Source organism: Hemitrygon akajei, chromosome 25 (genome assembly GCF_048418815.1).
Source record: "Hemitrygon akajei chromosome 25, sHemAka1.3, whole genome shotgun sequence".
In the NCBI taxonomy this organism is placed as follows: domain Eukaryota; kingdom Metazoa; phylum Chordata; class Chondrichthyes; order Myliobatiformes; family Dasyatidae; genus Hemitrygon; species Hemitrygon akajei.
In genome coordinates this window covers 6,982,831-6,998,555 of record NC_133148.1, presented here as the reverse complement: position 1 = coordinate 6,998,555, position 15,725 = coordinate 6,982,831, and the positions used below count along the sequence as shown (strand labels likewise).

Here is a 15,725-nt window from a genome sequence, read left to right as displayed (position 1 = left end):
TTCCAATAATTTACCTACTACTGACATCAAACTTACCGGACTATGAATACCCAGATTACTTTTAGTGCCTTTTTTAAACAACAGAACAACATGAGTTATCCTCCAATCATCTGGCACCTCACCCATGGATACCGACATTTTAAATATATCTGCGAGGGCCCCTGCAATTTCAACACTGGTCTCCTTCAGGGTCCAAAGGAATACCCTGTCAGGTCCTGGGGATTTATCTAATCTGGTTTTCCTCAGGACAGCAAGCACCTCCTCCTCTTCAATCTGTATAGATTCCATGACCTCACTACTTGTTTGCCTTGTTTCCATAGACTCCATTCCAATTTCCTTAGTAAATACAGATGCAAAAAACCCATTTAATATCTCTCCCATTTCTTTTGGTTCCATACATAGCCGACCACTCTGATCTTCAAGAGGACTAATTTTATCCCTTACTATCCTTTTGCTCTTAACATACCTGTAGAAGCTCTTAAGATTATCCTTCACCCTGACTGCCAAAGCAACCTCATGTCTTCTTTTAGCCCTCCTGATTTCTTTCTTAAGTATTTTCTTACTCTTTTTATACTCCTCAAGCATCTTATTTCCTCCCTGTTGCCTATATATGTTATACATCTCTCTCCTCTTCTTTATCAGAGTTCCAATATCTCTCGAGAACCAAGGTTCCTTATTCTTATTCATTTTGCCTTTAACCCTGGCAGGAACATACAAACTCTGCACTCTGAAAATTTCTCCTTTGAAGGCCTCCCACTTACCAATCATATCCTTGCCAGAGAACAACCTGTCCCAATCTACGCTTTTTAGATCCTTTCTCATTTCTTCAAATTTGGCCTTTTTCCAGTTTAGAACTTCAACCTGAGGACCAGATTTATCTTTATCCATGATCAAGTTGAAACTAATGACGTTATGATCACTGGAACCATAGTGTTCCCCTGCACACACTTCCGTCACCTGCCCTAAATCATTTCCTAATAGGAGATCTAATATTGCATCCTCCCTCGTTGGTACATCTATATATTGATTTAGAAAACTTTCCTGAACACATTTCACAAACTCTAACCCATCTAGACCTTTAACAGTATGGGAGTCCCAATGTGTGGAAAATTAAAATCCCCTACAATCACAACTTCCTGTCTCCTGCAGTTGTCTGTTATCTCTCTGTCTTACTGCAAGTTAAAACTTGTTTCCAGGTTTTAATGATGGCTCTTCCACCTGAAATATTAAACTTCTCATCTGCCTGACCTGCTGAGAATTTCTAACATTTTTCATTTCAAAGCACAATACTCAAGTTTACTCAACCCTTCAAATTCAAGGCCTCACCAACTAATTTTAGCCTTGGGACCTTGGTAACCGTTCAGCTTGGTAAATCGCCAGATAACTAATGCACAGTAAGACTTGAGATTCCCTCTATCAAACTTTCAACTGATCATCCCATGAAAGTCCCAAAAGGTCTCAGCAACATCTTGAACTGAAAATCTTTCAGAGTTAAATCAGATATATGACAAAATCAAGAAATTAAACCAAAAAGTGCTACAAAGATCTGACAGTGGAGAGAGAAACAGTTCATGTTTGAGGCTGAGGACCTTTGGTCATTTTCCAGTGTTTACTGATTTAATTTTAGGTATTCAACATGTGCAGTTTTTTATTTTCAGGATCCAGAAATTCACAGATCAGGAAACTTAACTGATTTACCAATTATTGTAGGTAATCATATTTCCCTTAACTAAAGGAATTCAAGCTGGAGAATTTGAGGTGTAGCTATTTGCTTAGTCCATTCTGCACTGTAATGAGATTTGTATAAATTAACTGAAAGAATATCATCCATAACCAGATATATAAGAGGCACATTGGGGAGTAATGAGATCATTACTAATGATCTAATGAGATCATTAGAGAAGGAACCAAGAGTGGGGCTGAAGGAGCTGACAAAGGGGTGGGAGAAGGAAGAATTAAGTCAACCAGACCTGATCTTGATCTGGAATAAACACTCAGAGACCACTTCATTAAGTGTATCTGCTCATTATTGCAAATATTTAATCAGCCAATTAAGTGACAGCAACTCAATGCATAGAAGCATGTAGGCATGGTCAAGAGATTCAGTTGTTGTTCAGACCAAACATCAGAATGGGGAGAAATAAAAAAATGACTTTGAATGTTGGTGCCAGATGAGATGGTTTGAGTATCTCAAAAACAGATGATCTTCATAAGGCATGGGAGGAGAATTAGGCCACTCAGCTCAGAGTCTGCACTACCATTCCATCATGGCTGATTGGAACCCTCTCAACCCCATTCACCTGCCTTCTCCCCATAACATGACACTGACTAACCAAAAACCCATCAAATTCTGCTTTAAAGATTTGGCCTCCAGTCATCCGTGGCAATGAATTCAAAGATTCACTAGCCCTAGCTGAAGAAATTCCTTATCTCTGTTCTAAATGAATGTCCCACTATTCTGAGGCTGAACTCTGTTCTGGACTCACCCACTATAGGAAACATCCTCTTCTATTCCACTGTCTAAGCTTTCAATATTCATTAGGTTTCAATGAGACCCTCCTCCCCTAATGCTTTCATTCTTCTAAACTCCATTGTGTTTGAACTCCAGGGCCATCAAAAACTTCTCATAAACCTTGCGTTCCCAGAATCATTCTTGTGAAACTCCTCTGGTCCCTCTCCAATAGCACATTTTTTCTTAGATAAGAAGCCCAAAACTGCTCACAATACTCCAAGAGCAAAGTCTCATCTTTGTTCTTCTATTTTAGTCCTCTCGAAATAAATGCTAAGATTTCATTTCCCTTCCTTACCACTGGCTCAAGCTGCACTTCAGCTTTAGGGAGTTCTCCACAAAGACTCCCAAATCCTTTCGCAGCTCTGATTTTTGAAATTTCTCCCTCTTTAGATTAGAAAATAGTCCACATCTTTACTCTTTCTACTAAAGTGCATTATCATACATTCCCTACACTGTATTCTATCTCCCACTTCTTTGCCCATTATCCCAATTTGTTCAACAACTTCTGCAGAATTCCTACTTCCTCAACAGTACCTGTCCTTCCACCCATCTTCATATCACCTGCAAACCTGGCCACAAAGTCTTCAATTCTATCATCCAAATCATTGACATGCGACATAAAAAGAAGCGATCCCAATATAGACCCCTGTGGAACCCCACTTGTATGTGGGGTTCCACAGCAGCCAACCAGAATAGGTCCCTTTTGTTCCAACTCTGCGCCTCCTGCCAATCATGTGTCCATGCTTGTACCTTTCCCGTAATACCGTGGGCTCTTGTTAAACAGCTCGTGTGGCGCTTTGTCAAAGATCTTTTGAAAATCCAAGTAAACAACATCCACTGACTCTCCTTTCTCTATCCTGCTTATTATTTTCTCAAAGAACTGCAACAGATTTGTCAGGCAAGTTTCCCGAAGCAAGTCATGTTGACTTTGGCCTATTTTATCATGTGCCCCCAAGATCGTCGAAAATTCATCCTTGATAATGGACTCTAATATTTTCCCAACCATTGAAGTTAGGCTAACTGGCCTATAATTTGCTTTCTTCCACTTCCCCCCTTAAAGAGACATTTGCAATTTTCCAGTCTTCTGGAGCCATTCCAGAACTTAGATCATTACACAGTCTCTTCAGCTACATCTTTCAGAGGTGTAGTCCCAGGTCCAGGCAACTTACCAAACTTAAGACATTTCAGGCTCCCAAGCACCTTCTTCTTAGTTATAGCAACTACACTCACTTCTGAACTTCTGGCATATCGCAGTGTCTTTCACAGTGAAGACTGATGCAAAATATTTCTGCCATTTCTTTTTGCCCCGTTACTACCTCTCCAGCATCATTTTGTAGCAGTCCATTATCAACTCTCACCTCTCTTTCATTCCTAATATCTCCAATAAAACTATTGTATCCGCTGATATTTTTGGGTAGCTACCTTCATATTTCATCTTTTCTCTCCTGGTTATTTTGTTGGGTTTTCAAATTTCCCAATCCTCCCTCTTTTTTTTTGTTCTATTATATGACCTCTCTTTGGCTTTTAGGCTGTCTTTGACTTCATTTGACACCCAGTTTCCTCATCCTCCCTTTAGAACAGGGGTTCCCAACCTTTATGCCATGGACCTTGGGCATTAAGCAAGGGCACAGTGGAGCCCAGGTTGGGAACCCTTCCTTTAGAATACGCCACCTTTGGGATGTAGCTATCCAGTGCCTTCTGAATTACCTCCATAAACTCCAGCCATTGCTGTTCTGCTGTCATCCCTGCTGGTGTCCCCTTCCAATCAACTTTAGCCAGCTCCTCTCTTGTGCCTCTGCAATTCCCATTACTCTATTGTAATACATCTGACTTTAGCTACTCCCTCTCAAATTGCAGGGTGAATTCTATGATATTATGATCACTGTCTCCCAAGGGTTCCTTTACCTTAAGCTCCCTAATCAAACCTACAACACTAAATCCAGAATTGCCCGTTCTGTAGTGAGCTCAACCACAAGTTATTCTAAAAAGTCATCTCATAGGCGTTCTACAAATTCCCTCTTAACCTGACTTTCCTAATCCACCCACATATTGAAATCCCCCATGACAATCATAACATTGCCCTTATTATATGCCTTTTCTGTTTCCCAATGAAATTTATATCCCAATTCCTGGCTACTGTTTGGGGGCCTGTATATAACTCTCATTTCCTGGGATTTTCTTGTACAACAGACTCTAACAGTTTACAGAGAATGGTGCGAAAAACAAAAACAACATCTAGTGAGCGGCAGTTCTGTGAGTGAAAGCGCCTTGTCAGGTCAGAGGGGTATGGCCAGACTGACAGAAAGATGACAGTAAATCAAATAACCATATGTTACAACAGTGGTGTGCAGAAGTATCTTTGAATTAACATGTCGAATCTTGAAGTGGGGGTGGAGCTTAGGAGGATTAATGGCGCCTAACAGCGACTCCTTTGCTTGCATCTTTGGAAACAGCTCTATTTCTACCTTTAATATCTTTATTTTTCCCATTCAGTGTTACACGCAGGCTTCGGTTCTTTGCAGGATGAGACCCGTTCTCGGGGTTCCACGCCTGGCTGCTATTCGACATGCCAAGGGCTCGGCCTGAGAGTCTCGATCGTGTTCGGAAGTCTAAGATCTCAGGGCTCTGGAGACAAGCGGATCGAGGTCGGTGTCACGGCTGAAGACGTGTATTGTTGGGGAGGCTGGAAAATCTTTTGCTGTGGGCCCGAAGACCCGAGGTCTTTGCGATTTTCAGACACAGAGCTCGAAAAGCGTGACAAAATAGACTTTTAAGATTGTAAACCAGCGGGTTGTTGTTATGTCTCCCGCTCACTGTGAAAATAGGAGACACCTCCCTCTCCCTTGCCGGGGAGAGAGAGAACCTGTGGGTTGTTGAATTCGGATGAAATGCGAAGCTTCTGGGGTAACTGCAAGGTCCGTGTCTTTGCTATCGCTTAGCACACACTTGGGCTCGGTGATTGTACCGATGTGCGTTTATTTTTGCTGGTGGGTGCAGGGGGAATCGTTGCTTGTTGCCGCTTACACGCGGGAGGGAGGAGCTGGGGGGGACTTTGGGGTTCTCACGTTTAACTGCCATTCATTCTTTGGGGCACTTCTCTGTTTTTGTGGATGTTTTGTGAAGAAAAAGCATTTCAGGATGTATATTGTATACGTTTCTCTGACATTAAACTTGACCTTTGAATGTGCTACAGTAGGAGATGACACCGGGTTCCACTCCTGTGGCCACTTTATTAGGTACGCTCCTATACCTCATAAAATAGCCACTGAGTGTGACATCAGTTGTGTCTGTACAGACACAGAGCTGCACTAAGTAACTCCCTCGCAATCTGAGTTTAAAGTCAGACACTAAATTTTATATACATGTTGCCAACTCTCCAAACTTTAATTAATTTCACATTCTTACAGCTGTAGATGTAAAACTCTCCAGCAGCCGGCCCACTGCTTATGACAGTCATATTACACAAGGTCAAACAGCCATACTTAAACACTTTGAAATAAAAACAAAACATTCTTAGTGGAACTTCAAAGGAAATATGAACAGGTTTTGCTGAATGAATACCAATCAGAATGAAATTAATCTATTACATTGGTGGAATTGCTTAAGAAATAAGTTCAAGTCTCTGAACACACAGTAAACATAAGAATTCTGAAGAGAGCTCCTTCCAAATTCATCTCCGATTCCAAGGTAGGCTCCAATTTCCTTGTTGCATAAATACAAGGAGAATAGGCAGTCTTCTTTCTCCCCATCACATCAGTGGTGCTTCACATGAGCTGCCAGAAAATGGGATGAGTGTTCAGAATCGGTTTGCATGCTTGGATAATATCAAGAACTTGGGTTCAGCAACTGGGTAGAGTGGAGTAAAATATGTGGATTCAATCCTAATTCTGGGCATGTCCTACAGTTGGAAATGGCAATACTGAGGGCTAGCACAACTGATGTGTACTGGAGCTACTGGTCAAAGAAGAGCAAGGTATCCAACCACTGCTCTTTCCTCAACCATTACTATCTAAACAGTGACTGGTTATTTAATTATAGCCCAATATGGACCTAACTAGACCTTAATAAAAAATCGGATCAGATCCAGGCACAACTCCTGGAACAGGAAAGTTCAGTGACAAACTACAGCTTTCACTTTCCTTTGAAGAGTGAAACTTTTATTTGTCCTTTTAAGCTTGTATTTTGTTACTAATCAGCTTGCATACCATGGATATGTACCACGATTCATTCTTAACTGATTTTCCTCACAGCAGATTTGCGTTTGGTGACAGGCTGTTGATCGCTGTCTCCTGCTGCCTGGCACTGCTCAGATCCCTCGCCATTCTTCTCAAGAGCCACACTGGACGGGTCCTGCCCGGTTGCCTGTTCTGGGAGGCTGGCTGATTGCCCGCTGCTGGATGTTGGCTCCCCCTCTGCCACCGGTGGGTCATCACGGACCAGGATCACCTGCTCCGTGACATCTGGTGCTACCAGCTGTCCTACTTCATGGAGCAGTGGCTGTTGACCAGTTTGTTCGCTGGCTTTTGGATCCTGTTCCGAAAGCAAGTTGGAGAGATGCCAGTCAAAGGGCAGCTTGTTCAACCACCACCCCCCACCTCAACTCCCCAATCACCAGAAGCAGCTTGTTTAGGACAGGAACAGTGCAGACCAGGTTTAGCATAATATCCCACCAACACGCCCATCCTGCCACCCTCCCTTCCTCCAATGAACACCCTCCACTCCCTACCACCTCCTCATACCCCACCACCCTCTCCCTCCACCCAAAGCTTCCCTCACCCCTTCCCCACAACTCCCTCCCTCTCTCCACCCACCACCCCCATTTAACCACACCATATTCCCCACACCCCACCCCCTTCCTCACCCCACCAACCACCTCCCTCACCCGCATCTCCTCTCCTCCCTCCACCACACCCCCAGCAGTCCAGCTCCACCCACACCTTCCAGAGGTTGGCCAATAATACAAAGGAGCAGGATGAGACCATGTGGTTCATCTAGTCTGCTCCACCATTCCATCAAGGCTGATTTATTTTCCCTCTCAACTCCATTCTCTTGCGTCTTCCGCATAACCTTTGATGTCCTTCCTAATCAAGAACCTATCAAGCTCCACTTTAAATATACCCAATGACTTGTCCTCCACAGCCGTCTGTGAAAATGAATACTAAAGATTCACAATCTCCTGGCTCACTGTTCCCTCTAAGCTGCGTGGGTGCATGGCTGCGCAAGAACTAAAATGCTCCCACACACATAACCTTTGTTGCTGTGCAGCTAGAAATTTCTTTCCCTATATTAACATAATTTTGAAATTATGTTAATATAATTATGAAATATCCTGCAATTAAACCAACCTTTACTTTGAAACATTTTAGAACTTCAATGTACTTACATTGTCAGTGTTTCAAGTTACAACTATTACAAATTGCAACAATAAACACAGAATGGAATTCAATAGCTCTGCTAAAAAAAAAGAGCATTGAATGCCGACACCATCTAGTCAAAATATTTTTTTGCCATTGCGCCCGTCAGTTGTTTTGACTGCCCGACATCATTTACTTGTATTGTGAGTTGTGGTTTGTGTTTGTTTGGTGTGAAAAATCCTATATTCTGACATTTTAGATCAGCAATCTTTTAAAAAATCATAATTTTTAAATTAATAACTGTTAGAACAAGGTAAAATTTCATTTCTACAAAATTGTTTGCATGACTATACATCAATTCATTCAAAGTGTGTGTAACCACTTGGATAATAGATTTCCTGACAATGACCGGCAAACTTTTGACCCTGTTGCTATTATAAATGAAACCGATTTTGAATTTGGAAAACAGAATGTTGTACAACTGAACTACAACAAAAGTATTGCCTCAAAAATATCTTAACAATATTGTGGGTTCAAATTTATCATTTCTGGGAAAGTTTAATTAAGATGTTGATATGCTGAGCTATGAGGAAGAATTTGAACCATCAATTCTTGTTGACATTGTCAGAACATTGCCTAGTGCTGACTGTGAACATGAATTCAATCTTATGGATTCATTCAAATGTTAATCCAGAAACAGACTAGAAGTGGAACATTTGGATGATCGAATGACAATTAAGATGCATCTTTCATCTGGATGGGCAATTAATCTGTACAGTGTTTATAGACAATGGACTTGTAAGAGAGATGAGAAAAAGTTTATGAAACATGTACTGTATTTCATTACACCCTTCAATTAATAAATAAAATCAAAAGTATGTTCCTCCCCCTTTTCTTTCTTCCATGGCCTTCTGTCTCTTTCACCAATCAACTTCCCAGCTCTTTACTTCATCCTTCCCCATATCATTATGTATTCCTCTATCCCCTCCCCCCACCTTTAAAAATCTGCTCCTCAGCTTTCTTCTCCTTTGGGTTTCGGCCCAAAATGACAACGGTACTCGATGATGCTGCCTGGCCTGCTGAGTTTCTCCAGCACTTTGTGTGTGTTGCTTGGATTTCCAGCATCTGCAGATTTTATCTTGCCTGCAACTCAGATGGTCAGCAGATTCAGTGTGATAACCTGTACACTGCAACTCTAACACTCCAGACGGAGTGTGGGTGGCACAGCAGGTAGGGCCACTGCCTCAACACACAAGAGACCAGTTTGCTCCTGACCTTGGCCTATTCACAATCGGGGACCTATACACAGAAAGGTGCTGGAAAAGGGGCAGTCATCATGAAAGATCCTACCCATATTACTTGTGAACAGTCTGTCCCACTCCCATTAGGGAGGAGACCACATAGCATCCATGCCAGTACTACCAAGGTTAAAAACAGTTACTTTCTCCAAGCAGCAAGGCTGATCAACACCTTCAATCATTAACTCCACCACTACTGTATTTTTCCTGTCAATCACCTTATGTACAGCCTAGTGTCACGTTATGAACATACAGCCAATGTATGTATAGTTGTTTGTTTAAATATTGTGTTCTTTATCTTTTGTGATATTTTTGTGCTGCATCAGATCGGGAGTAACCATTATTTTGTTCCTTTTTACACCTATGTACAGGAAATGACATGAAACAATCTTGAATGCTGTCTCTGTGGTCTGATCATAAGGATTACCCCTAGCTGCTACACTTTCCTCCCACCTCCCCATGTGGAGCAGTGGCCACCATATATTGCCTAGTGTATGGGTAAAATTCAGGGTAACTTGATGGGAAAGTGGGGAGAATAAAGTGGGATTTGTGTCATTGGGAGGTTGATGACCCAGGGCCTGTTTCCATGTTGCATGACTGTGTATTACATCGTGTCGCTATAGGCTTATAATTAACTTCTCTTACCTTGAGTACAATCTGTCCTTCACGTCCAGTCTCCATGACAACCACTCCCTGGGATGGTTCATCCAACGCCATCGGCCTCTCCTCTTCCTCCTTCACGTTTATGATGATTGTCGGTTGTGAGGTGTCTCCAATACCTTCGGGATCACTGACACTGTCGCCAACTTCCATCGGCTCGTCCTTTGGTGGCACTGTAGAGGACGCAGCCAGCAGACTGGGCGGAGCACGCACAGCCTGGTCGACGGTGTTCGGGGCCGTCTCTACCACGGGGCTGACAGCAGGCTGGCTGGCAGGGGCTTGGGAGGTCTCTACAGGCGGGCTGGCAGCAGGCTTACTGGAAGAGTCTGGAGGAGCCTGGGCAGGGGTATTTGGCACACTCTGGGCAGGGGAGCTTGACGGAGCCTGTACAGCAGGGCTCGGAGCTTGGCTGGGAGGCTTCAGGCTTGGGGAGGTGGAGGCAGTCTGTCCAGGGGACTTCAAAACTCCGAGCTTTGGTGGGGTGAGGGTAGCATGATGGGGGTGTAATTGTGCTGCCATCTGCTTGAACTTCTGCTCCTCCTCCAGTTTCCTCTTGAGGGCTTTCTCTTGAGCCAGGCGCATAGTGATCATATCCTTCTGCGTGTGAGCAACAGTCAGGTGCTGCAGCTCTTCCTGCAAAGCAATGGGAAACAGTCCAAACCGTCATCAATGAGGCAGCTAGATCTGAGACAGCTTTAGAGCTGCTGTTTTCAGTCCCTAAATTAGCAGGTTTATAGCATGCAACCAGAAATAAAGAAGTTTTCGATCAACAACCCAGTGAGTCATTAGGGGTTCGACACATACATCACTATCGCAATCAGGCTTAATCTCACTGGCAAATGTCATGAAATTTGTTGTTTTGTGGCAGCAGTACACTGCAATACATAATAATGAAAACTATACATTTAAATTAAATAGGCAGCGCAGAAAGAGCGGGGAAAATACTGAGGTAGTGTTCATGGGTTCACTGTCCATTCAGAAATCTGATGGCAGAGGGGAAGAAGCTGTTCCTGGAATGCTGTGTGTCTTCAGGCTCATTGCTACCATCTCCTTCCTGGTAGCAATGAGAAGAGGACATGTCCTGGGTGATGGGGGTCCTTAATGTTGGATGCTGCTTTTTTGAAGTATGGTCATTTGCTTATTCTAGCAAGCACACGAACAACGCAGGCTGGAGGCGACACAATAGCATAGCACTTCACCTAACACTATTAAAGCACCAGCGACCTGGGTTCAATTCTGCTGCTGACTAGGAGTTTACGTGTCCTCTCCGTGACAGAGCTTACGTTTCCTCTCACATTCCAGGCGTATACAGATTAACTGGTCACACAGCATGGGTTCATTGGACGGTAAGGGCCTGTTTCTGTGCTGTATCTCTAAATAGATATCTGAATCTCTAAAATAACAACAATAAAACACTGGAAACACTCAGCAGGTCAGACAGCGTCCAGGAAGAGAGAAACAACATTATCGTTCTCAATATTCTTCTGTTTTTGTTTTGTTTTAATCTGCATCTGCAGATTTTTTTGAAAGAATCATCTGCACATTTAAGTTTACCCATATGTGGCATTAGTGTTAAATAGCAAGTGCCGACTCAGTGAGATGAAAGGTCTGTATCCTTCCCTATGACTTCCAGCATCCAACCAAGGAACAACAAACACACAATTACTAGACTAAGCAACAGTAATTATTATAGATTCTCACATGTGCCAACTATTACACCTTACAGTATTGGCTTTACTGGTGTCTAGGTGTTGGTTAACATCTTAGAAATTCACAAATTCTTCCTGCTATAGAATTCAGTGCAGATTCACCTCAAGGAGTGCAGTGTTTTCCCTCCGCCAATAGATTTCTAAATGGACAGTGTACCCATTGTTACAAGGATTTATCCCGTAGTAACACAGGAAGGGGAGGAGGCTGTGTGTCTGAGTCACCTGGTTTGAACCAGTCAGAGTTGAAAAGAATAAAAGGCACGAGGCTGAGGGCAAAGACCACAGAACAATGCTGGTTGTAACTCTGCACCAGAACCAATAAGGTGACCGAGGTGGGTTTGGTGGCCTCAAGCCACAAGATGAAAATGTGACATTTCAACTGATAATAAGTGCTTAAAAGTAAGGAATTCAAATACAAGGGGGCGACAACTCTCCAGAAAGTAACCATCACAGATGTGGAGGACCCACAGACACAAGACCACAAGACCAGAATTATGTCATTTGGCCCATCATCAGCTCTACCATTTCATCATGGCTGATCCTTTTGTCCTCTCAGCCCCAATCCCCTGCCTTCCCCTAATATCTCTTCATGCTCTGACCTATTAAGAAACTATTAACCTATGTTTTAAATGTACATAAAGACTTAGCCTCCAAAGCTGCCTGTGGCAACAAATTCCACAGATTCACCACTCTGTGGCCAAAGATATTCCTCCTCATCTCCGTTCTAAAAGGACATTCCTCTATTTTGGGGCTATGTCCTCTGGTCTTAGCTCTCCCACCATAGGAAACATACTCTTCACAACCACTCTATCAAGGCCTTTCTCCATTCAAGAAGTTTCAATTTGGTCAATAATCATTCTTCTGAATTCTAGTGAATACAGACCTAGAGTCAAAGGTTTTTCATATGACAAGCTGTTCAATCCTGGAATCATTTTCATGGACCTCCCTTGAACCCTCTCCAGTTTTAGCACATCCTTTCTAAGATAAAGGGTCCAAAATTGCTCAGAATACTCCAAGTAAGGCCTCACCAGTGCTTTATAAAGTCTGAACATTACATCCTTGCTTTTATATTCTAGTCCTCTTGAAATGAATGCAAATATCGCATTTGCCTTCCGCACCAGACTCATCCTGCAAGTTTCAGGGAATCGTGCACAAGGACTCCCAAGCCCACTTGCGCCTCAGGTTTTTGTATTTTCTCTCCAGCTCATTGCTTCTACCAAAGTGCATGACCATACACTTTCTGACACTGTTTTCCACCTGCCACTTCTTTGCCCATTCACCTAATCTACCCGTCCTTCTGCAACTTCTCTACTTCCTCAAAATTACCTACCCCTCCATGTATCTTTGTATCACCTGCAAACTTCGCAACAAAGCAATCAATTCCATCATCCAAATCATTGATATATAATGTAAAAAGAATTGGTCCTAACACAGACTGTAGTGGAACATCACTAACCACCGGCAGCCAGTCAGAAAAGGCTTCCTTTATTCCCACTCTTGGCCTCCTGCCAATCAGCCACTGTTTTATCCCTGCTGGAAACTTTCCTTTAATATCATGGGCTTGTTAAGCAGAGTCATGTGCGGCACCTTGTCAAAGGCCTTCTGAAAATCCAAGTACACAACATCAATCCATCTACCCTGCTTGTTATTTCCTAAACAAATCCAACACATCTGTCAGGTACAATTTTCTCTTGTGGAAACCATGCTGACTACAGCCTATTTTATCATGTGCCAAGTATCCCAAAACTACATCCTTAATAATCAACTTCAACATCTTCCCAACCATTGAGGTCAGACTAACTGGCCTATAATTTCCTTTCTTCTTCCTCTCTCCCTTCTTAAAAAGTGGAGTGACATTTGCGATTTTCCAGTCCTCCATTCCAGAATCTAGTGATTCTTGAAAGATTATTACTAATCTCTTCAGCCACCTCTTTCAGAACCCTGGGGTGTACACCATCTGGTGTAGGTGACTTCCAGTTTACCAAGAACCTTCACTCTAGTTTATATATATATATATATATATATATATATCTATATATATATCTCTATTTCTATCTCTCTCTATTATATATATATATATAGATATATCTATATCACACACACTACACCTTCTGAATTACTCCCAGAAATTCCAGACATTGCTCCACTGTCGTCATCCCTGCCAGTGTTCTTTACCAATCAATTTTGGCCAGTTACTCTCTCATGCCTCTGTAAGTCTCTTTACTCCACTGTAACGTTGATACATCTGACTTTAGCTTCTCCTTCTTAAATTTCAAAGTGAATTTGATCATATTATGATCACCGGCCCCCAAAGGTTCCTTTTCCTTAATTGATCTCTAATCAATTCTGGTTCATTGCACAAAACCCAATCCAGAATAGCTGATCCTCTTGTGGGCTCAACCAGAAGCTGCTCTAAAAAGCCACCTTATAGACATTCTAGAAACTCCCCCTCTTGGAATCCTGCACCAACCTGATTTTCCCAATCTACCTGCATATTGAAATCCCCATGACTATTGTAACACTGCCTTTTGGCATGCACTTTCTTTCTCCCTTTATAATTTGTAGACCACATCGATACTACTACTTGGGTGTCTATACATAACTCAAGGGTCTTTTTACCTTTATAGCTCCTTTAGCTCTATCCACAATGATTCAACAGTTTTCAACCCTATGTCACCTCTTTCCAATGATTTGATTTCATTTTTTAAAACCAACAGAACAACACACCCTCTGCCTTCCTGCCTGTCCTTTCAATACAGTGTGTATCCTTGGACATTAAGCTCCCAGCTATAATCTTCCTTCAGTCATGATTCAGTGATGCCTACGACATCAAACATGCCAATCTGTAACTGTGCTACAAGTTCATCTACCTTATTCCATATACTGCGCGCATACATTACAACACCTTCAATCTGGGATTCGCCCTTTTTGATTTAGTCTCCTTTTATGTTGTAATTCACCCTGTTGACTGCAATTTTGCCCTATCATCAGCCTTTCCTTGCAAAGAGTCTCACTGCATATTGCCTGTTTGTAAATCAACTACCTCATCTTCAGCACTTCTTCCCATCTTCCCATCCCCTGCCAAATTAGTTTAAACCCACTTGAGAAACTCTAGCCAACCTACCCGCAAGGATAATGGATATTACTGGCACTTGGCATATGCAGCAATCCAGATATCACTACCCTGCAGCTCCTGCTTTTGAGCTTTCATCCTAGTTTTCTAAAATCTCTCTTCAGGACCTTCTCACCTTATCTACCTATGTCATTGGTGCCAATATGTATCAAGTCTTCTGGCTGCTCGCCCTCATCCTTGAGAATGCCATGGACCCGATCTGAGACATCCCCGATCCTGGCAGCAATATACCATCTGGGGGTCTCTATTATGCCCACAGAACCTCATCGTTGTCCCTCTGACTAAAGAATCTCCTATCAACATTCCACTTCTCTTCATCTTTCTGCTCTTCTGAGCCACAATAGCAGAGACCCAGTCACTGTGACTCCCCCCAGTAGGTCGTCCCCCTCAATATTACCTAAAGTTGTATAATTATTATTGGGGGGAATCGCCACAGGTGTATTCTGCACCAGCTGTGCATTTCCTCTCCTTCCTCTGACAGTCATTCAGTTATCTGTCTCCTACAATCTAGAGGTGACTAGTAGCTCCTGTCTATCACCTCCTCATTTTCCCGTATGAATCAAAGGACATTGAGCTGCAGCTCTGGTTCCTTAATACATTCTCTCAGGAGCTGCAACTCGGTATTTATCTGGGAGACTGTAAGTCTCCCAAACTTCCAACATTTCACACAGAGTACAAAATACTGAGCCTGGAGCCATTCTCACTAATTGAGAGATGAACAAATAAGAACAGAGAGAGAGCAACTTGCAAGATACCTTACTTCACCCAAGGCTGATCTTGCCAAAGCCTGACGAGCCAGAGCCACTCGGAAGACTGACACACTCAGAAGGACGGTCATTCTGCTTGCACCTGAGTTATTTTTATTGGCCCTTTCTAATGAATTCCTGTTGCTGATTGGTCACCCCTCAACTCAGAGAAACTGCAGCAAAGCTCTGCCTTTAAAAATCTTCATTGCTGTCTTGATTAAAAGGCCACTCTTTCTATGCAGTCCTGACGTTGATTGTCCAACTCAGGGAAATCTGCCGTAAAGCTTTACGTTTTCGATTTCGAACTTGGAGA

The 15,725-nt window shown here is 42.7% G+C and overlaps 1 protein-coding gene across 2 annotated transcripts in view; it reads right to left on the bottom strand.

The window, feature by feature from the left end:
* Nucleotides 1-5,864: 5,864 nt before the first annotated feature.
* Nucleotides 5,865-15,725, bottom strand: part of LOC140716353 (symplekin-like) — a 103,184-nt gene continuing 93,323 nt past the window's right edge. For both annotated transcript variants that reach the window (XM_073029003.1, XM_073029004.1), the window contains exons 25-26: nucleotides 9,810-10,457; nucleotides 5,865-7,042 (exon numbers count right to left, since the gene is read on the bottom strand). In XM_073029003.1, the coding sequence (XP_072885104.1) occupies nucleotides 6,743-7,042; nucleotides 9,810-10,457 (948 nt within the window). In that variant the 3' untranslated portion in view covers nucleotides 5,865-6,742. The remainder of the gene's footprint in view (nucleotides 7,043-9,809; nucleotides 10,458-15,725) is intronic.